At 38.4% G+C, this 22432-nt stretch overlaps 1 protein-coding gene across 2 annotated transcripts; it reads left to right on the top strand.

Annotated features, from left to right (window-relative positions):
* Positions 1-7832: 7832 nt before the first annotated feature.
* CUNH8orf88 (chromosome unknown C8orf88 homolog) lies at positions 7833-22165 on the top strand. Of its 2 annotated transcripts, none has more exons than XM_042786156.1 (6): positions 7833-7888; positions 10095-10187; positions 10999-11069; positions 15157-15241; positions 18628-18734; positions 21926-22165. In XM_042786156.1, the coding sequence occupies exons 2-6, from the start codon at positions 10109-10111 to the stop codon at positions 21962-21964; spliced, it is 381 nt and encodes a 126-aa protein (XP_042642090.1). In that variant the 5' UTR covers positions 7833-7888; positions 10095-10108; the 3' UTR covers positions 21965-22165. The 2 variants fall into 2 exon arrangements, with proteins under 2 accessions (XP_042642090.1, XP_042642091.1); XM_042786157.1 differs by lacking the exon at positions 7833-7888 and adding an exon at positions 7959-8029.
* Positions 22166-22432: the final 267 nt, after the last annotated feature.

Here is a 22432-nt window from a genome sequence, read left to right on the forward strand (position 1 = left end):
ACTTTATCTAATTTTTTTTTGTTTCCTTTCTTTTAGTAAGAGGAGTCTAAATTCCTTTCATTTTTGCCAGTTAGGGGGCCACATTCTGTGTTTATTCTCAATAAGGTCAAAGACTTCAACTGTTGATTTTGCAGACAGTGAATTTCTTCTTCCAATTCATATATTGAAAAAGAGACTTTCGCTTATTCAAAAAATCAAATTAATTTTGATTCCTGTGGTGCTTGTATGGCTCTAGTTCCAGAATAGGGTTTCTAGCCACTATTTTTGCTTTTCTGTGTTTTGTTTGTTTGTTTTTTTTTAATTAAATAATTCTATGTTTGGTTAACAACAGCAACAATTTTGTTGTTTATGGCCTGCTCTTGTTCCTTTTTCTAATTTTCTGTTTGGTGACCTTTGCTTTTTCCCTCTCTTTGGCAGTGTTCAAGGAGCACACAGTAAATTACAGGATAAAATCCAGAGCATCTGGGTGAGAAAACCCACCTTCTTGGCCAGAACAACCTGCTGTCCCGAGTCACATAAACAGCTGAAATTTGATGTGTCCATTGCTACAATGAAGTGGCAAGCTTAGATAACTGACAGTAAATAAATGATGAGTGTATTGGAGCATAAACTGTACAGTTTCTGGCTTCTATTAGCAGGGTAATCTCAGTAGGCAATGCTAAGCCAAGCCCCACAATACATTAATTTTCCCTTGGTGCACCCCAGTGCAAGTCTTCACTTGCCAGAGCCTCCCTGATTCTGGCAATTAGTTTTTATTGCAAGGAGTCCCTGCCCAGGCAGGAGTTATTTCACTAACTCTATCAAACTGCTATTTCTGGCAGAGGAAATCTAGTCTATCTCAGTGGATAGACTTAGCTTCCAGTGCCAGACTTCCTTTTATATTCCTCTTAACTGCCATCTCTCAGATCACGCCAATGCACTGTCTTGGTTCTCTCACGCTAGTTTGCAAAGCAAGAGATCGCAGTTCCACACAGTGAAGCAGAAAATGATGTTCTCACATCTTCACTGTCTTCAACAACACACACAGCAGCCAGAGTCTCTGTGCTGTAGGTAGGTGTGTGCTCCAGGCTGTGTTTTAGGACGAGATTAAGGCTCTTCCCCTGCCTCTTCCTTGTCTTGCTTCCAGAGGGAACGGGGAGCGGGAACTGCAAGGAAGCTGCAGTATTTCTCCCTGTCCTTTTCCATAATTACAATGTCTGCTGGACACTACACGAAGCGTTATCTGTCCTGCAGTATACATACAGGTGCAAATGCAGAAAGAGCTGGAAAGCACATCTGCTGTACAAAGCTTTTAAAACCTCTGATACACAAGCATGGGGACAACGCATTACATAATTCAGACAGATCAATACATGCTAAAGTTACACTGACTGCTGTCTTGATAGTTTGTTACAAGTGTTATAAATAACAGAAGGATTTTGCTTTTGCTAAAAGTAATTAAAGAAATACTTTTATTGAGGTAGGCTAAAGGTGTCATTAAATTAGTATTGTTGAAATGATAAAAGTTAAGCAAGCCTTTTTTGATCACAAATGAGGCATATGGTTGGGCATTGTGGGGAGTTGGGCAAGCAAGAGGATGGGGGGGTGGTCTGTGGTTAGGTGTCATGTAAAGGGGAACCTGGCTGGGAGGGGCCGGGGAAGAATGGAAGCTAGCTGAAAAGGAAGCGGAGAACTCCTGATGAAGAGGAACCTGGACTTGGCTGCTGCCCCCACCCCCCCCGGAGGGCAGTGGAAAAGTAGTGAGAGAGAAACAGCCTCGGAGAAACAAAGAAAAAGGAGCTGCGCAGGTGTAAAGAGGAGAAACCCCGCCACATTCGCTTAACCAGGGAAATCTCCTGGTTGCTCTATAAAAAGAAGCCCCTGCTGGGGCGGGGCGCGCGCCATTGCGCCCAGCGCCGTGTTCTTTGCTCCACTGACTTTGTCCCTGAATAAAACATATTTCTGATATACGTGAGCTTGTTTCTCACACAGGCTATTAGATATACACTACCACTGAGAAGAACAGTGAACTGACGACAGATACTAACAGCTATAGAAATATTAATCTCTTTCTCTTGTAAGTAAATTAAAATTTAATTGGCAATATAAGTAAGAAACTTTATTCTGGTTCCTTATAAATCAGCCACACCTTGCATCTAGAAAAACCTGAACAAGGTCAGAATTATTCCATTCTGATATGTGGTAATTTGCATTTAGTAATTTTACAGTAATATATTTCAAGGTAACAAAGCAAACCTGATTTCCCAGGGTGCATGAAAATGGATTAATCTACAAACAATTAATTTTCACTTAAGTCATTCTTACCCTCATATGTATATATGTGTATATACACATCTGAACACATAACAGTTTTATTATTCTGAAATCATACTTCTTATTTGGTGCATAAGCTAAAATTATCAACAATTTTGATAACCATTTTTCCCACAACTATTATCTCAGTCCAGAGAAACATGAATGCATAGTTTTAATGTGTGTGCTTTTTATAACCACTACTCTCTTGCATAGATAATATGTGTTTCCTTGGGTCACATTCCAAACTTTGGTCTTTTTTTTAACTCTTATGCTCTTGGTCCTGACTCTTCTAACCCCATTTTACTCTGTCTTTATTTATCAGTACAGGCTTTGGTGGCATTTGCTGAATCATGCTGATTTAGTCTGAATCTAAAGGTAGCAATGCCTTAGTCATAAGATACTATATATACTCCTGGTATTAAAACCTATGACAACAATCTCAATCAGGTTAAGAACTAAACCCAATTCCAGTGACTGAAATACTGGAAAGCAAAATTCTGCGTTCTGTTGGAGTATGAGCTGATTTCTCTTGAAGTTTCTTTTCAGATTCAGAGACTATATCAAGCATATATAAAGATTTTTAGGTCTTGTAATTCATCTGTGATATATATACCAGATGAAAGCACATAGAGTAAAAGAATCTATGCAAATAACAGGTGAAATTCTGGCTCAAACCCAGAAAAAAGTGCAAAATTTGCACTAAATTCATTAAGCTACAATTTCAGAATTGCAGTCTTCCAAAGTAAATCAAGCTCTCCCACGGTATTATCATCAACTATTAAATGTGTGAGTCTCCCTGTGCATATATATAAACACACAAGAGAAATATATGTGGAGGTTTTTTTTTAAATCTGTCTATTACTAAGTGTATGTTTACATAGATTATAAAGCTTTGTTATTCTGGATAATGACAGATGTGGATGAATTTTTATTGATCGATTCATGTAGGACCACAAATCTTTCCTAACTTCTTTGTCTCATGCCTTTGTTAGTACAAAAACATAAGCAAACACCAGATATCTTGATACTTTCTGATAGCCTCCTTCATATACAAAGTTAGATTCATCAAGCTGTTAGCTGCAGTCTAGCAGTCTTCCTTCTCTAGGGATCAGCTGTCCCATGGCAGCTTCTTCCACTATCCAATGCAATCATAGCAAAATAAAGCTCTGCATCTGAGGTGTGCCCTCCACATGACAGTTCCTTCAACAGAGGCACAGTGTTGTGTATCAAACCCAAAAGGGCAACTCTGAGAAGCGTGCAGTGGCCGTGCTGGTCCTGGCACCAGGTACCTGCTACCCAGGTAAAACCCATGACATAACAGAGCCCACAGGTTCCATGGGCCATTCCGCCTGTTCATCCTCCTGCCGGGAGCTTCTGGGATCCCCCTCAAAAAGCAGGACGTGCAGGTGGTTTTTCAGAACCTACAAAGTAAGGTCAGTTGAAATTTTGATATTCAGTACCTGCAGCTATTCAGTTCATACACCCTGAATGCACCGTTCAGTTCAGGTGCAGTAATTAACCTCTGCAATTCAGTACTGCCATCTCTTAGTGACAAGAAATGAGCAAGACAGTCCCCCCCCCCAAATAATGAATGTTTAATTTTGATATATCTTTTGTATATTTATTTATAAAATTAGTTTCATTTGTCATTTGGGGATTTTTTGGTACTTGTATGGTGCCTTTGATCCATGTTGTCAAGATTTTTCTCCACATCACAGAAATCAGAAATTTTGAAGAAAAATATTGAGAATGTTAAAATTAATGATCACAGAAAAATATTTTAAAAGAAAAATACAAAACCCTAATCCAAGAGAAGCATGGCGGTTGACAGAAGTGAAAGAAGTTTTATATGTGAAAATATATTTGCATATATTAATATACACACTATGTGCTGATCATAAACATTCAAACCTCTTTTTAGTTATATGTGGTAAGTACTAAATACAGCAAGAGCTTCCCACTTTTAATTCAACAGTTTCTCTAGTCAAAAAGAACAAGATTAATACTCATGTTTAATACACTGAATTCTCAAATCTATTGAAAGAACAGAATCAACAGGCAGGGGGTGAAAAAGCTTTTGCATTCTTTCCTTGTGCTGCCACCACAGGACAAGTCACTAGTTTAGCTGAAGCAGCCGCTTCACAAATGTACAATTAAAATATCCTATGTACACACATATATATTTACATGTACATTCTTGTCAGTGTTTGTTCTGACCGACTAATAAAGCATGTAAGATTGGAAATAATGCTTTCTTTGCTTTGTGATGAAATCACTTTGAAAGTGGCTTTAGGAAAAAAAAAAGTCTCCTAAAAAAGTACTGCTAAATAAATCACGTGTGCAAATAAGCTGATTACATTTGGCTGCACAACCAAATGACAAATTACACCGAAAATGGCTTTTTAAACTTGCAACTGTAAGTCTGCCCCCAAGGCTGACCCAAGAGTCCTTTCAGCTCAGCTCAAAGCCATTACTTTGCTATTAAGTGCCATCCATTACAAAACTAAAATCATGTGCCATTACAATTACACGCTCATTTAGATGTGCAATTGTTCATTTTTACATGTGCAATATTGATATTGTCTTTCATAAATGTTTGATGCCTTCCTGAACCATATCTAGTAAAGGGAGTAAGGGTGACTGTGTGCCTTTCTGCAATCTACAGCCTTTAGGAGCCCAAGCAATTTGTTAAAAAAAACCCAAAAGGAAATAATATCTCTGATTAGTTTTCCAGGTAGAACAAGGCAGCCAGTTTTGGGGTGGATTTTTTCTACATGTATGCATTTTCTTCACACAGCAATAAACCCTTTAATATTTATATTTTGCTATATATAACAAATCTCTATTGGCTATACCTGTCATTGGCTCTTTAAATTTATTACTGTATATACCAGATATCTGAGAGAACACTAGGTTATCAACATGTAATGTAAGAACATCGTACCAACTGAGGTGGAAATTTTCAGTAGGGTAATTACCAGCACAAGGCTGGTAAATTGATAAAGCAGAAAAGATGTTAGCTTGTGTTTTCATTTCCCACAGTCAGAAGCAGGATCCTCTCTAGGCACAGGCAAAGTTGCTTAAAGATGGGCAGGTTGTGGGGATCTGAGAAATGGCTGTGCTCCAGTGCTCCCTCTGCCTATGACAGAATGCCAGAAAGCTGGCCGCACTGCTACTGCTCGTATTGCCAACTCATGGGTGGCAGCGTGTGAGGTGATAACTATTCCTGCTGGGACCATCAGCACCTCAAAAAACAGCCATTACCAGTCCTAATATTCCCATCTTCCCAGCAAGCCCCGGAGCAACAAGCTTTCAGAATACCTGGCATATTCAATTTCCTTTCTCTTGCTCTGTTTTTGCTCCTGCCCTTTCTCCTTCCCTTTTATATTAAAAGCAGCAGCCCAATCTGCAGCCCCTATGAAATGCCCAAGTGAGGTTTTTTTACTGTTCATCCTTAGCATACTTAAATCTGCAAAAATACTGGAAGGATAGGGAATTCTACATCACGGTACATGATACCATTTTGGTATGTCAACCACAAAAAGGGTTGTGTTGATCCTATACAAATCTGGTTTGCAGCACCTGACACACCTCTTTCAAAAAGAGCAATAGCCCAAGGAAAACCACACCTTTATCTTGGTTACCCCATTGACTTTCCTGTCAGTAACTCTTCTGGGTAGCAGCAGACATGTAATATTTATGTGCACTTACATATTAATAATTGATAATTAGTTCTGATTTAGCTAAGGGAAACGGTTTACATGAATAGGGGAGTAACTGTTTTACATGATAATCTTGTGAGAATTGATGATGGGTCAGAAGAAACATGGTATGGCTGAGTATATAACTCCCTTGGGAGAAATTACTTCATATCAGTCTTTACGAGGCAGCAAGTGGGTTAATGAATATGCAGATGTACTGCATCAGTGTCTACAAAAAGCGTGTGATGGTGCACCATGCGCAAACAGTTCAGGAAACTAACTGGAAAATGATGTGTTATGAGAGAAGACGATAGGAGCATGACATCTATATATTAGCCTCTATTTCAAAGACCGTATTCGACTCTCCATACCTAGCTTAAGAAAAAATAAAACTCAAAGATTGCAGCAATGAACCAAGATGCTTAGTGGAACACAAAAGTCTTTGTATATAACAAACCAGGGTTGTAAATCTTAACATGGATATTAATAATTAAATACCTATTAATTAAGTACTTGTCTATATAATTTACATACTTGATGTTATGTACCTATTTTGAACCTCTGGATTCAGAGTTAGTAGGTGGTATAAAATATTATAAAAAGAACAAAAACCAAAAAAGTTACCTGGAATATAGCAAATTAACATCAAGGAATTTTAGTCTGCCCCTTTGGGATAATTAGCAGGGCGTATCCATTATTGTTGATTATATGTTGGAAGAAAAAATGTATTTTAATTTCCAAAACATGCAGGATGCCATCACGTATATAAATAAAAAGCTGACGGCCGTTCTCTGGTCCCTCATACCCATGTAACTGGTTGGCGCAATCAGGCAGGTTGGCAAGCGCCGTTTTCTCATTCACAAACCACACCTGAGAGCTTTCCCAGGCCGGTGGATTTTCCTTTTCTTTCTGGATGAGTCTAGTTGTGGAGGCCTCACAGCTGTGTTCAAAAGCCAATTATTTTCTCCTAATTTCCACTGTAATGACCTGATGAAACATGACAACACTTTGTAGGACAGAGTAGTAGTTCTAGCGATAGACTTAATTTTTGAAAGAAACTGGAAATCTCATTAACTACCAACAAAGGTAGGGAGAATGGGAAGAAGCACTTTCTGTTCAGCCAGTAAATCACCCAGACACAAGCTGTCTCCTAAATTGGACTTTTTATGGGCACGGTAGTGATTGATATCAGAAATCACCCTCGGGGGTGCCTCAGCGTACAGGCCTGAGTGTGAGCACTGGCTGTACTGCCTCTTCCTCATACAGGCCCCAGCCTTCTCCCCCCACAGCGGAGAAAGAGGCTCTGCCCCTGACTTGAAGCAAGCAGTGTTTCATGCTGGTTTTGTGCTGGTGGTGCACTAGCTGCTATAAAGTAACATACCTTATTATTTAAAAACAAAGCAAACAAACAAACTAAAAAAATAGCCTCCACAAAAAACCCCACCAAAACATAAACACAAAGCACTCAACAACCTGAAATGGCAAAACCTCGAAGGCAGTTTTACTTTACAAGCGACGCCACCTTCACTTCCAGTCCCCCCTCAGTCCTGACATAAGAGGGAGCTGGTGGCAGCACCTCCTCTTGCCCTCCCCGCACCTTAGCAGGGTCGGCAAAAACCGCCTCGCCGCGCCCCGCACGGCACCCTCCAAGCCCGCACCCCCCTCCCTAAATCGCGGGAGGAAGCCGCGGCAGCCCCGCGGAGGGTCGCGGCGGGCCGCCACCCCCCGCCTAGGGGACCGTTAAACGGCCGGCGGCGGCGGGCACGCGCCTGAGGCGAGAAGGCCCGAGCCCGCCCATCGCTGAGGGAGAGCGGCGCCGGGGAGCCCGCTCGGGGGGCGGGGGCTGGAGGCGGTGCCGCCGGCCGCGGGAGTCGCCCGGGAGGCGGTTGGAGGTGGGCTGGGGCAGGCCTTGCGGTCCCTCGGCCCAGAGCGGGGCGGGAGGGAGGGGCTGGCGAGCGGCGGGAGCCGCCGCGGGCTGCGGAGCGGTTTCTGGCTGGCTGGTGGGGAGCGGTTTTGTGTTCTTGCGGGTTGTGGTAGGTGCTCGAGGGCTTGTGAGGGAAACGGTGCTGTGCCTCTTTGGGCAAAAATCGTGTTAATTCTCTTCCATGCGTTGAGGAAAGAGTCTTCCAAGTAATATTTCTGATGGGCCCTCATAACATGTCAGCTGTGAATGTCCAACTTGTTAAGATGCTCAGAAAAACTGATACAGAAATCCTGCTGGGCTTGTTAGCTACTGCAGAAGGCTTCCTTTCTGTTGGACAGGTCACCAGTTAGAGTAACTACTGAGAAGCAGCATGGCCTTTTCAGGGGGAAGTCTCGGGGTGCAGGAGGTGTCCCTGCAGCAGCAGTCTCATGGAAGCAGTATATTTCTCAGCTATTGAAACCAATCTTTATCCACTCTTGACAGTAGTCAGAACACACTATTAGAAGGTTGGGCTACATAACTTACTGAGCTCTTTCTTAGCCTCTTCCTTCTGCTTAAAGGAGGAAATAGAGCTGTTAGAATACTGTACTTGATTTCACCCCTGCCCAAACTGTACCCTCTCATATTTTCTGTTGTGCTTGCTTTGAGAGTATGTGGTTTCACTGACATCCTTCTCATGGAAATATGGGGGTGGAGAAGGGCAGAGGGGCAAAATGTGTTGTTTTGCTGTCACCAGAAGTCATCTTATTTTCATGATCAGGAAAACACTTCAGAAAATGCAGGTGTGCTACATACTAGAAACTAGCTGTCCTCTCAAACAGATTTTCCTGTTGTTAAAAAGTGTGCATATCATTTGCAATCAGGGTATGGAGGAAAACTTTTTTTCTTTTTAAAATCTTCTGATGCAAATATTATTACTGCACTGCTTTATGAAGAAATTTAGTATCTAGTATACATAAGGTTTAAACAAGCATTCCTAATCTGGATAAAAGGAGACATATCTTCTGTGTCAGTAGTCTCAGTTCACCTGCAGGAATTTTCATTGTTGCTTTTGGCTACAGCTTTCAAGTCTTTTAAGTTGAAAAGCTAGGAAGACCAGGGGGATCAAACCAGAGCTTTTTTTCCTAGATTTAGCTCAACTGTTCTAATTCAGACAGTAGCCATTTAACAGTCAGTTTCTAGACCTGAATGGGTTCAAACTGGCTATGTTGGAAAATTGTTACTTGGATATAGTGTAAGTTCAGCATTTGAGTTCAAAAGATTGTAACATAGTAAATGGTCAGGTGATTTCTTTTTTTCTATAATGCAAAGACCAGGTAAAGTGGGGAGTGATACTGGATCATATTTTAAATAGCCTAATTTTTCTTTTCCTGTTCCATACTGGAATTGGATAATAATCTCTATAGTTTTAATGCTTGAAGTCATGGTAGTTTTCTCTGAATGCTTTTTGTTACAACAATTATCCCCTTGTTTTGTAAAGTCTCTTAAGACAATTTCAGTACTGTTGTGTTGTCATTTCTGCTATGCTTTTTCTCTAAAAGAAGCTGAAGTTCCTTCAAATCATGAAATCTCCCAGCTGACAAAGGAGCTGAGTGTGGAAAGAAGAAATAATATACAGATATTACAAAATAAGATTCTGCTAATTATTGTTTACTTAGAGTGGGAGATTTATCAGCCCAGCACCACCTTAGCAGTTTTTGGTGCTTCTGTAGCAGCTAAACTGAGTGGGAACATGCAAAACTATATTAATTTAAATAAAGTAGATAATAAAGACCAGTTACGCAAGTTTATTAAGATATATATCTATATATATATATATAGAGAGAGAGGAGGAATTCCTGTGCAGCCAGCAGACTGTAAAGGGTACACTGACTAAAATCCTATTGAATTAAATTGTTAGAAAATATCTTAATTTTCATCACCTGTCCCCATCTCCTTTCTCCAAGTGTACAGACTTGTAGAGGAAAAATCTTTTTGAGAAGAAACTAGGGTAGCTCAATTGGAAGGAAAGATGAGAGAGATGTCTGATTCAGTTAGGCCTTTTTTCTTTTTCCTGCCCAGATGCTCAAATATAGTATAATACAGCTAACAAGGGGTAGATAGGCTGCTCTACTCACTTAACATCTGTATGTGAAACTGAATGCTCTGTATTGATTTCTACTGCTTTTTTAAAGTGTGATGCTTCAAAATGTTAAAGGAAACTAAAAAGTTTATTGGTAAATCCCTTCAGCCAGCACGACCTGTGCATCATCTGTCTTCTAAACAAGGTAAGTAGCATGGCTAAGATGCGGTTTACTTTGGCAAAGCTTCAGTTGATTTTAAGGAAATAAAAAGGATATGTAAGGTGACTTGGATTTTTTTTTTTAATGACTTTGTTCAAACTACAGCGATGTATAAATATCTTGCTGTGTGTTGATCTTACTGCATCATCTATGTGATAAAATAGGAATTTATATTAGGCTTATGCAGAATTCTTTTTGGTGGTGGTGTTCTAGCTTGGCATCTGAACTTCTGTTTTCAGAAAGCTGATTTGGGCTCCTCTATTAAATTTGGATTTCTTAGGTCAGTTGACTCCTGCTATTGAAAGCATAAAATACACATAATTTAACAAACAGATTATTGTTTAGGTTTTATTGTGAGTATAATATAGTGCACTGTAGTGTTCTTATCTAGCCTTCATACGAGTTTAAAACAAAAAAGCCTAAGAAAAAAATCATTCAGTATTTATGTGAGGTGTGTACATTTTCTTTTTTGTTTTTGAATCTCTGTATGCCTCCTAGGATATTGCAGTATTACAGCTATTGTTAGAAATTTTTGGTAGCTAGAGAAATGGTAATAACAGTGATGATGTGGACAGAAGCTAAGTGACATCATAAATTTTTACTTTGTTTAAAATTCTTGGAAGAAATGGAAAAATGGTGCAGTAGTGATTTAGAGCTTTTAAATTGTGAATAAATGCTCATATAATCTCTTTGCAGTTGGATTTCAGTAATGTTCTTGTGGAAAATATCACAAAATAAAAATAAGGAGTCTATTTAAAATATTTTTTTCTTAATTTTTTCTCTTTGCCGGCATCAGCCATTGCGTTAAACTTTCAGACTGAATTAAACAGCGACACTGAAGTATGTTTGCAGAGTAAGGTTGACTGGGTGAGTATTGAGTAAATAGTAAATGACAAAGTTGATGGAGTATGTTCTAGTGTTGAACCTCTTTTGAATTGGAGGTCAGCTGATCCCTTAAGTTACCAAATGAAAAGTAAACTGTATTTCCAGCTAGGAATGCCCTTGAATCCATTTGTTATAAACCAACAGTCTTAGAAGTGTTAAAAAGAAGTATGAGTTTCAGAAATGCCTTTCCCTGATACTTGCATGCACTAGTAGCTGAAAACTAAATCTTATGTGTTACTTATTTAAGAGTATTACAAAAGTCTGTGGTGTTCGTTTAGTCTTCATTGAATTGAAGACAGCTATTTTAAATTTAAAGTACGCATGTTCAGTCATACGATGTGTAAAGAATAACATCAGAAATAATTTTTATTTTGTAGTTTTATTAGCACATGCACAAATTCATTAGAGGCAGTAAACTTCACGAAACTAGATAATTAAAGAGTTCCAGTGCATTCTGTAGTTCTGTTTCATTGACTCTGCTGGACCAGTCAATAAATGGGCCTTAACATTCGAATAACCAGAAGCACTGTAGTGCTTTATTGCCAGGAATACTTGGGTTTAGACATGGTCAATGTGTCCTTCAAATTTGAAATTGGTTCTAGCTGTTCACTGCAAAATGCAGTTTGTAGTGTTTCAACTGGAATGCTTGATGTTTCATAGTCTGAATTTGATATTCTGTTGATACTGATTTGAATGTTGTTCAGAGTGTATTGAAAGTTGTATATTTTTGTTAGACCAAGTGTCCCTTCATTTTTTATTTTAGAAGAGGTCTAATAATCCTGTAGTCATTCCTTTAATGTTTGAAGCTTGTGGTAACTGCCTTTGACATAAAAAGATAAAATATCAAGGTGTTGGCAACCTATCCTTGATCACACATAGGGAAATTAACGGTTATGCTTGTCTCTTGAGCAATATGTATTTAGGAGAACAAACTATTCCCTTTTAGAATAGGCCTGTGACCAGCAATGTTGTAGAACTCAGTTTCAACAATATTTGGCTACATGTAGCTGCATACTGCATTTCTTTGATATTAGTATAGCTGTACTATTTTTTAAAAAAAACTTCTTTTTACATAGGATGTTGAAAAGGCTTTTTATACTTTTGACTGTCAGCTGTTTCATGGGTACCTCCAAATACCAGCTCATTAGTACCTGATGAACCCCTGCTGGATGGACAGCATTGTCCTGGAGGCTGGCACAGCAGCTTCACAGAATGTTTTTCTAAGCAGGATGTTCAGTGTCTAGTTCTGAATACTTTGGAATCTGAATCTGATCATACAGTGTTGTGTATTAGTGCTCTTTAATCTTTCTGAACATTTTCTGTGTTTCAAAAAGTGTCAGTTATGATCTGAGAAAGCTGTATGTTGTTACCTATTTACTTTTTGGCTCCTGATACAGTGAAATAATGTCCCCATTCCTAGAATAATACATATAAATATTTCACTTCAAGAACTTGTTCTTCAAAATTGTAATTGTGTTTTGGGTACTTTAAATTTTATTGCCTTTTTGGCAAGACAGTAATAGTGTTGTGTATCTACAGTCATAAAATTTTAATTATCCTCATCCCTTTTCCTTCGTCCTCCAATATATTTCCTTTTACAGAAGAGAAATGAGCACAAGACTAAACACACTGTAAAGTGAAAAATAAGAACAACCATTGACATAATAGCATTGCTAAAGGAAAAATCACCTTGTTACAACTTTTTATACCAGTCATACATAGCAGCAATCTATTAAAGAGAGAATAAATACTCAAATTGATATAGGTTAGGAAATGCAGGTTATGTTTTGGAAAGTGTGGTGAATGGTGAAGATTTTAAAAAGTAAAGCAGATTTATAAGTTAGTGGCAAATACAAAAAGATTTTTAGAAATAAGAGAGGCTTTTGAAACAAACAAACAAAAAAAAAAAGCCAACTCTGACAAACCAGGTTCCTAAAGCAGTGAAAGAACTGAAAAAGAATCTGGCAACCAAATTCTCCAAACTTTTACTCTGGGATATTTAGTAGGCACACTGAAAGCTCCTTAGACTTCTTCCAGGAAGAAAGAATCATCATTATGGCACATCAGGAGTACTGCTCAGTGTTAGATTCAACTCTGAGTATAAAAACCAGTGAGTTATAGAATTAAAACTACTGTCTGAGTAACTTGCAGTCTGAAACTTCTAGTCTTAAGCTTTGGAGGAAGTGGAGTAGAGCTACTGTTAATAATGAGCACAGTGGTAGTGCTTGTATCAAAGATGTTAGTCTTGATTCTAGGGAATTTCCACCAAACCGATGTTCACAGTGAAAGTGCCCAAATACTCACTGTGCCCAAACTGGATAATTTAAAACAAAGAATAATTTTTATTCATTCATGGCACACAAAGAATTTTCAGAAGACCTGGAGAGTGTTGAGTTCACTACCTCAGATCTGTTTGAGGTAGAGTGAGAGGTTTGAAAAGTCTCCATCAGTCAGTATCAGTTTTAATTTACTACTTTTTAGCTACCATTTAAAAATATGTTGAGCTTCAGAAATACATGCCCTGCTCTGGGGATATTCTTTATAGATGGATTCCATTCTTTGTAGATGGATTTCAGATAGGAACATGTATAAGAATGATGTTGTGAGTAGAGATACTCAAATGTTAAGTTTTGTACTGAAAACTAAGCATAATAGAATTCTTGATATTATAAAGCAGTTGGCAGGATGATGTGATAGGAGATGGTGCAGGAAGAAATGTAAAAATACTGTGGTGACATTGTCTGGCACATTGCTGTAAATTCTGCTTTATCATGCATGTTTTGTGGATTTGAGAATGTGTTAAATCCTCGTTTGGACTTGGAAAGGGCCTTGGACTAGCTAAGACTTGTGAACACTAGTGGAACATCACAAAACAGAATTAGCAGTATGGCTGTTAACTTAAATCTCTGAAATACCTAGATTTTTCTGATTCCCCCCCAGCATTAGACAAATCAGGAAAAGATAAGCAAATTTCAACCATGAAAAATGGAAGTGCAAGCAGAGGGGATAATATACTAGAAATATTTCACCATTTCACTGTTTGTAGTCTTAGCACACCATAAAAGCTGATGACGCAGTTACAGTATGAAGTCTTAAGTGCATATCTGTCCAGAAAATAGGATGTCTTCTGCTTTTGACAAATGCTTTCCAAAATGTTCCGGTCTTCCCCCAGAGTCTGTCTCAGTGAGATTAAAATTCCTCAGCCAAACCTGTGGAGCCTTTTGAGAGCCAAGACAAACTGTTTCAGGATAAACTGCTTTCGTACTTTCCCAAACACTCACTTAAAGGTTTTGGCAGCTGGAAGAAATGTGACATTATACTGTAGATGTTGGGTCTTGATGCTTTTGAAGCCTTTTGCTAAGTGAGAGAATCCAGGTCTCTCTTTTGGTTTTAAGGCAAGTTCTTCCTTTTATTATTCCTCTGTGTAGCAGCTTCTGGCTATGTTCTGGGTGAGATAAGAGAAATGGAGAAATAATTGTGTTCTTTTTAAAAACTAGCAATAGCACTGTAAAATTTTATCTAAAAGATTGCTGTCTCAAATGTGCTTACCTATGCTGCTTTGTAGGTTGTTGAACTATTCCTTCATTGTATGTAGTAAATAGTAACAAATATTCTACAGGTTCAAATTAAGCTTCTCAGCAGTTTTACATTACAATTATTCCTATTTACAGTTTGCTGCAGTTATTTTGCAGGACCTTCATCTTTCAAGTTAGAGATGCATAAACTGTTATAAATAGCTGCAGTCCCGAATACAGTTTAATTTGTGCAAGACTTGTTGCTTTCTGGACTGTTCTTATATTGTAAAGCAGATGGTGATTCAATTGCAAAGAGTAGAAAAAATGAACAGAATCCAGTTTTCTTCATGCATGAAAGAAAGTATTAATTGTCCAAAATCTTGGTGACTGATGAAATAAAAATTTATTACTGAAGCTGTGCTACAACTGTTATTTTTAACTAAGAAACTCAGAAATATACATTCTTGGTTTAATATACTTAAAGGAAACAAGCTTCATACCATAGTTTTGTGAAATATATAAAAAAATGTTTAACTCTTTCCTCTCAATTTTAGTTACCTGAAATGACTGAAGTGAAGATCTTAACTCAAACTATGCTGTCTTGTCAACCAAAACAGCATGAATCAGAAGCAAAAAAAGGTAAAATATTGCATGGGGCTCTGTCAGAATTGTATTTTCTGGATAGACAGAAAGTTGAACTTTGAAGAGATGTGGGCTGCATGTTATCTTTTCTGATTAGCCAGTGCTTTGGGAATTTGGCTTCCTTCTGTACCACAATTTGAGAGCAATATGAAACATTTCTGCTTTTCAATAACACTCTAGAGAAAGTGTAGAACTTTGCCATAACTGAGGTGGGAAGCTTCCACTGGTAGACTTGCTGGCATATAAGGGTGTACCTGTCTTTTTTTTTTTTTTTTAAAAAAAAAAACCACAAACAAAACAATAAACAAAAAACAACAAGGAAAATCAAGGAAAAACAAACACTTAGCATAAAATTTTTTCTTCACAGAAAATCCTGTTTATATAAATTGCTTCTGTGTGTAGAAGTACAGATTTGAGTTCTATCCTTTAGCCTGTTGCAGGGGTCAGCCATGGCATACAGACTATTGCATGCAAACAATTTAACAATTTAGGATTTTGCTTTCCTTTTTCTACTCTTACTATACTGTTTCTGAAATATTAATTTTCTGATGGTTAGAAATAACGTGATTTCTTTTATGATTAGTCCTGGACACTTTGTTCTTGTGTCAACACTCTTCTTAAAGTATGCTTATTATGCTTTTCTTTCTGTACTGCCTGTCACTCAGTACTCATAAACCATAATAGTGTTTTTGTCATGCTTTGGTAGTTTAAACAAGTCAAACTTTTTTTCATTAAAGGATAATCTCAGGTTCTAGGTGTATTCTCACAGCCCTACTTTGCACTGCTTCCTGCCTAATTCTTCATTCTTAAACGTGTCACAAGAATTGTGACAGTGATCTAGGTTAGGACAACAGTTCATTGAGACAATTTTTTTTCTGTTATTGGCTCCCTGTAATTGGGCTTCTCAAATCTCCCATCTGTAAACTCCAATCCTTAAGTAATCTCTGGACTCTTGGGTTGTTCTATTGTTTAGTACTTAAGAATTGAAAGAATTCTATTAAGTTTTTTGAGCATTTCCTATTTTCCCTTAGTTCTTGCACAGTAATTCTACACTGTTGCGTGTTGCTGACTTGAAAGTAAGTCTTGCATGTATCCCCTTTGAGGCTTAGGTTTGTTTCTTCTTCCATCTTGGTAAACAGAATAATGTTCTGTTCTTTGGATCTAGCTTGGTGTCCGGCTTGTCAAGTTCTAACTGTTTGGTGGTGGCAGCTTTCTAATTCTACCACTAGCTCATTCACTTCCTTGCTTTCTCTTAGAATCATAAAATAGTTTGGGTTGGAAGGGACCTTTAAAAGTCATCTAGTCCAATCTCTCCGCAATGATCTGGGACATCTTCAGCTAGATCAGGTTGCTCAGAGGCCCGTCCAGCCTGACTTTGAATGTTTTCAGTGATGGGGCATCTACCACCTCTCTGAGCAGCCTGTGCCAGTGTTCCACCACCCTCACAGTAAAAAATGTCTTCCTTATCTAGTCCTGAATCTACCTTCTTTTAGTTTAAAACCGTTACCCTTTGTCCTATCACAACAGGCCTTGCTAAAAAGTCTGTCTCTAACTTTTACAAGCTCCCTTTAAGTATTGAAAGGCAGTGATAAGGTCCTCCTGGAGCCTTCTCTCCTCCAGGCTGAACAACCCCAACTCTCTCAGCCTCTCTTCATAACGAGAGGTGTTCCATCCTTCTGATCATTTTTGTGGCCCTTCTCTGGGCCTACTCAAGCAGGTCCATGGTCCATGTCCTCCTTATCCTGGGGGACCCTTGAGGTCTCTTACAAGGGTAGAGCAGAGCGGTAGAGTCACCTCCCTTGACCTGCTGGCCACACTTCTCTTGATGCAGCCCAGGATATAGTTGGCTTTCTGGGCTGCAAGCATACATTGCTGGCTCACGTCCAGTTTTTCATCACCCCCTAGTCTGTATTGATACCAGGGATTGCCCTGACCCATGTGCAGGACCTTGTACTTGGCCTTGTTGAACCTCATGAGGTTCACGTGAGCCCACTTCTTGATCTTGTCCAGGTCCCTCTGGGAGGCGTCCTGTCCTGTCAAGTGCACCACACAGCTTGGTGTCATCTGCAAACTTGCTGAGGGTGCACTTGATCCCACTGCCTGTGTCGCTGGTGAAGATACTAAACAGTACTGGTCCCAGTACAGATCCCTGAGGGACACCACTCAACACTGATCTCCATGCAGACGTTGAACTGTTGACCACTATCCTCTGGATGCAACCATCCAACTAGGTCCTTATCCACTGAACAGTCTACCCGTGAAATCCATCTCTTGAATTTAGAGAGAAGGATGTTGCGGGGGATGGTGTCAAAGCCCATAGTCATCTTTGTATGTTTTTAAACAAGGGTAAACAAAAAAACCCTGTAAGTATGCTCATGTTCTTTAAACTATTATTTTTAGTGTTGTCCTCAAGTCTTCACACAGGTTGAGCAGCTATTACAATCATTTGTGGTCAGAGTCAGGAAAAAAATCACATTCATAGTTGACTTTGTGGCCTCTCTTGTCAACAGCCCAGCCTGAGAAGCAAAAACTGTAGTCAGTCAAGTCAGTCACACAGTTACACAGTCAAACTGTGTAACAATCTTACAGGAGGTCCATTATTCCTAAAGGAGTAAACTTCTTTGTCATCAGGAGATAAAGTTTGTCCCTTCTTTGCCTAATTCCTTTCCTCTTGTTCCTGCTCTTGTTTAAAAATGTGAACTTTAAATATGGACATGGGTAGACCTATTATATTTGAAGCTATGCTAGAGTAAAGATAGTGGTACAAACTTGAATGATAACATGCATGTTCTAAGCAGTGCCTTTGACTCTTGTTAATTCAGTGTAAAATCCTCAAAACGATTTCATTGGTATTAATCTGTTTGCCAGTTTATATGCAGCAGATCTCATAATTACTTTTAGTTGTTGAAAGACATCGTTAATAGCTCCAAGAAAAGAGACACTCAGTTCTTGTTAGCTGTCCTATAGAAACATGTGCCACTTTGGTGTGACTTATAAACAGGTTTTCTTCTAGGGTTCCAAGACTAGTCTGTGGTATTTCTGTTAATTAGCACAAGATACAGGGAGTCTGCCTGTAGTGTGAGGTTGGATTCACTTGGTTTTGTTTTTTCATATTAAAACAACAAACCCTCATTAGCTTGGGATAGCTAATGATAAAACCCCGTATTTATTAAGTCAATGTGATAAATTGAAATTATCTGTAATTTATTACAGATTGTCTTGATGCAAGGTCAGACTTAAATTACTGCTGGTTTTAATACTGTTTTTTATATTCCACATGCAGCATTTCCACCCTTTTGTAAGAAATCAGATCAGTTCTCTGAATTCCCAACGTTAATACCTTAAACAACAGTGTTGAACTTGGTAATTCTGTATATTCACAGAAAGAATCAAATACAGCAGAGATTTCCTCCTGAAACTTTCAAGTGTTTCTCTGTCTCAGAAGAAGCCAGAGTTTCTTCCTGATCATCCAATTGTACTTGAAAAGCCAGTAAGAAAATTTTGGTATTTTGGTAATATATAAATAAATTGTATATAGCTATATAATTATATATATTATTATAGAAATAATATATAATTATAAATAATTATATACGTTTTGGTAATATATACACTTTCACACGGTTATGCTCATAGGTAAAGGAGGACACCCACAGAAATGGCAACAGTGGACAAATGAATTCTAAAATCACTCATGACATGGCTAAATTGCAAACAGTTTGGGTAGAGAGGAAGTATAGTAAAAACTGGTGCAAACCAAGATGGGTTGCATGTGTTTTAAGATACTGTTTTGGGGTTGGAGGATCTGTGTCTGCAGGATGATGACATAAGTGTATCCAGTTATATATAGTTTTGTCTTTAGAAATAACAGCATCTCACAGTTTGTGAGGCCTGCTCTTAAAGTCTTGCCTCTGCTTTGTGTTAGTTGTATGCTAGTTTCTCATACAGATAATAAAGCAGTGAGCTTTCTCATTCTATTCAGCTGCAAAAGGGGATGGGTAAATTACAAACCCTTATTAGTCAGGATGTTGTGTTAGAATAACGTAAAGTGTATCACTTAGCTGTTATTATTGGTGTCTTAAGCACAAAGTATGGATGGTTGAGTAGGAAGCTAAAGGAAAAAAAAATCCTGTTCTCATTAAAAGACAGCAAAAGCTGTTGAACTTGCTGTATGATTTTGGAGATGGTGTTGAAAAGGGTACTGTAGGTATACTGGTCTCATTAGTAAATAAATGTGATATTTTTAGCCTGCCAGTCATACCTCAGAAGTTAGTCCCACATAAGTATGAAATTTGGTTGGTGATAGTCTGTATTTTTTTTCTGAATTGACTAGAATAAATGTCTTGCTGTTAATATAGGATAAAACTATCCACTGTTGTGTTCTAGTGTTGAATTTTAGTATAGACATTGAATTCTTAGTAATTCTGGAGTTTGTTTTGAGGAATATTAACATTAATTAAACATAAGTTCTTTGGATGTAGACTGTCTTAAGATGTATTTTGTGTCTGCATGGGTATATCAGCTTGCTTTTCATTAAGCAGTTTCCTTACTGGCATGGAAGAGGAAAAAATTACCATTGTTTCCAAGAACGTTGTAAGATCTCAGTTAAAGTATATGAACCTTGTTAAAAATCTCATTCCCATATACTGAAATAAAAATTTTTGTGGGGCACATGAACCCTAGCCACCTAATCACTTTCTATAAAAAGATTGAAGCACTTGGGGATGTTAAGTTTTTCTGTGAATAGAATAGAAGTTGAATCTTACCCAGGAATGCATTAGACTTGACTTGGCCTGTCAACTAATAGATCTTACTTTCAGGTCTTGTATGTTAGTATGAAAAGATAACATGCTGAATTTCAAGAATGAGGAGGGATAAAACACATTTCAAAATTAGAAGGAAAAAACCCCAGTAACTACAAACATTTTATGGGACAAAGACCTGCATTATTTCCTCTTCTGAGTTAGATGCATCTCTTGGACAATGTTACTACTGAGACTTTCATGTAATGTATGACTGATTAGTCAATATGGAAAAAGGAGAGGCCTCTGTTCAGAATGCAGGGCTCGTTGTCTCCCTTTAAAACAGTGACACTGAATAAGCAGTTTTTCTTTCAAGGAGAGGGTTTATCTCAAATGAGAGTAGCCTGAGCCCAGTATGGGAGAACAAGCATTTAATAATTCTTGACCATGTAATCTGTTTGGTTTTTTGGTTTTTTGGTTTTTTGGTTTTTTGGTTTTTTTTTTTTTTTGCTTGTTTGTTTGCTTTTCTTTCCTAAGCATGTTTTTAGTAGCTTTTAATCAATTTTACTGGAATCATTTAGTTTGGAAGGAACCTCTTGAGATCACCTAGTCCAACCCCTCTGCTCAAGCAGAGTCAGCTAGATCAGGTTGCCCAGGATCATGTCCAGTCAGGTTTTGAATAAGTCTGCAGGCAGAGACTTCCCAGCCTCTTTGTGGAGAGATTGCACAATGCGTTGCAGTGCTTGGTCACCCTTGCAGTAAAAAAACAATTGGTTTGGGGAGGCTGTGAAAGCTGTGTCTCTTTCATCACATTTTACTGAATGTTCCTATTAGTTAAAAAGAAAAAAAAAAAAAAAATCAAAATTCTTCTGCATAGCCTTTGTGCTTTCTAGAAGGGTGGGAGAGTGACAGACTAATTTTAAGGACATCCTGTAGCAGAGTTGTCGTAATAGTGAGAAATTACCTGAATGTTGCTGTTTCTGAGATCTCTAAGGTAAGTGCTGAGATGGATTTCTGCACCGTTTTGCATGTGGCATCCTGAAAACAAGTCATCTAAAGACAGGACGCTCTTGGTAGAAAATTATAATAGAATGTTTGCATCCTGATGGCATCATTATTCTGGACTTGTTTTTAGTGGAGTGTGCAAGACCACTTGATTTACTTACACTGAACACTGAGTGATGTTCAACTGTCCCATTATCCATCCTCTTTCCTCTGCACTTTAGTTTCCTCCATGCAACAGATTCCCTGGCTACATGGGAAAATGCCAGTGTGTTGACTGATCCCATGTCATTCGTTTTTCTGCACAGAAGACAGAGGGATCACTAAGATATATGTGTAAACTAAACGAATGATGCTTGAAAGTGGCAGAGGGAGACCTCATCATTTCTAATGATGAACAGACAGTCCTACAATGTGTCAGTAAGCTTGTATTTAGGAGCAGGTGGTTGCCAACAGTTTGCCAACGAATTGAATATTCAGGCATTTCTTGCCCATCTTAAGACATTGCTAGTTCTCAATTTTTTAAGTCACTGCTGAAGTACATGCCCATCTCTGAGTGAAAGCCGTATTTTCAGATGGAGAAGTCTTCCTAGAGTGACTTGTACAAGGGAGATGCTTTTGTTACAGTTAGTGGGCTGTGAGTTGCATTTGTCCCAAAAGACACCGGGGTTTTTTTGAGATGTGGTGATGAGGCCTACCTATGCCTAGCTCAGCATTGGAACTGAACTGATGCTACTGTGTTGACAAAGTCTTCTGGGAAGATTTCAGATTAAATCTCTCTGATTAATGGAAGTAGAGCTGTTTGTATTAATCAAAAAAAAACCCCAAATTACTAAATGTACATGGAGTAGAAAAGGGTTATGAGCAGACCCCTGAAAATTTTGTTCAAATGACCTCTTATACCTTGAAGTAATTTGAGGGTTTGTTTGTCTTGCAGGAAAAGAGCAATCCTTTTATTGATATATGCAAGAAGTGACAGGTTGTTTGGAAGATGAGAAATCCATCAATGAAGGAGCTACGTATGATGTAGATCTTGAAGATTTTTTGAAGGTACTTGGGTGCTTACAGATGAAAGTAGGACCCTGTGAAACCTATGGAAATGCCTGCTTCTTCCTGTAACTGCCTGAATGCTTTAAAACTCAAACCTTTAATTTTAATGCCTGAGATGGTAATACAATTACAGTGAAAATAAATAATTTTACATTTTGCTGTGAAAGAATTTGTCCTCGAATCATTTGTTTTATGTAGCTGTATAGTTTGTCTGACCATCAGTTGTAAACCAATACTTGACTGGGGCTTTTTGATTGCTCCTACCTTCCTTCCTTAGCAGTAATAGTGGAACAACAAATGCTAGCTGTGTCAAATCTCAGATGTCTTAGGGTATGTATTCCTCTACCTTCCCCACCCCCCCTCAAAGAACTTCACTTCTTTTCTGTCTTAATTT

Source organism: Tyto alba, unplaced genomic scaffold, assembly GCF_018691265.1.
Source record: "Tyto alba isolate M040663 unplaced genomic scaffold, T.alba_DEE_v4.0 Super-Scaffold_9, whole genome shotgun sequence".
Classification (NCBI taxonomy): Eukaryota; Metazoa; Chordata; class Aves; order Strigiformes; family Tytonidae; genus Tyto; species Tyto alba.

What these genes read in the sequence shown, in the direction of transcription:
- CUNH8orf88 (XM_042786156.1), top strand. Translation starts at nt 10,109, where the DNA reads ATGTTAAAGGAAACTAAAAAGTTTATTGGTAAATCCCTTCAGCCAGCA. An exon ending in TCATCTGTCTTCTAAACAAG is followed by an intron (nt 10,188 to 10,998) that starts GTAAGTAGCATG and finishes TGCCGGCATCAG; the next exon opens with CCATTGCGTTAAACTTTCAG. An exon ending in TGAATCAGAAGCAAAAAAAG is followed by an intron (nt 15,242 to 18,627) that starts GTAAAATATTGC and finishes GTATATTCACAG; the next exon opens with AAAGAATCAAATACAGCAGA.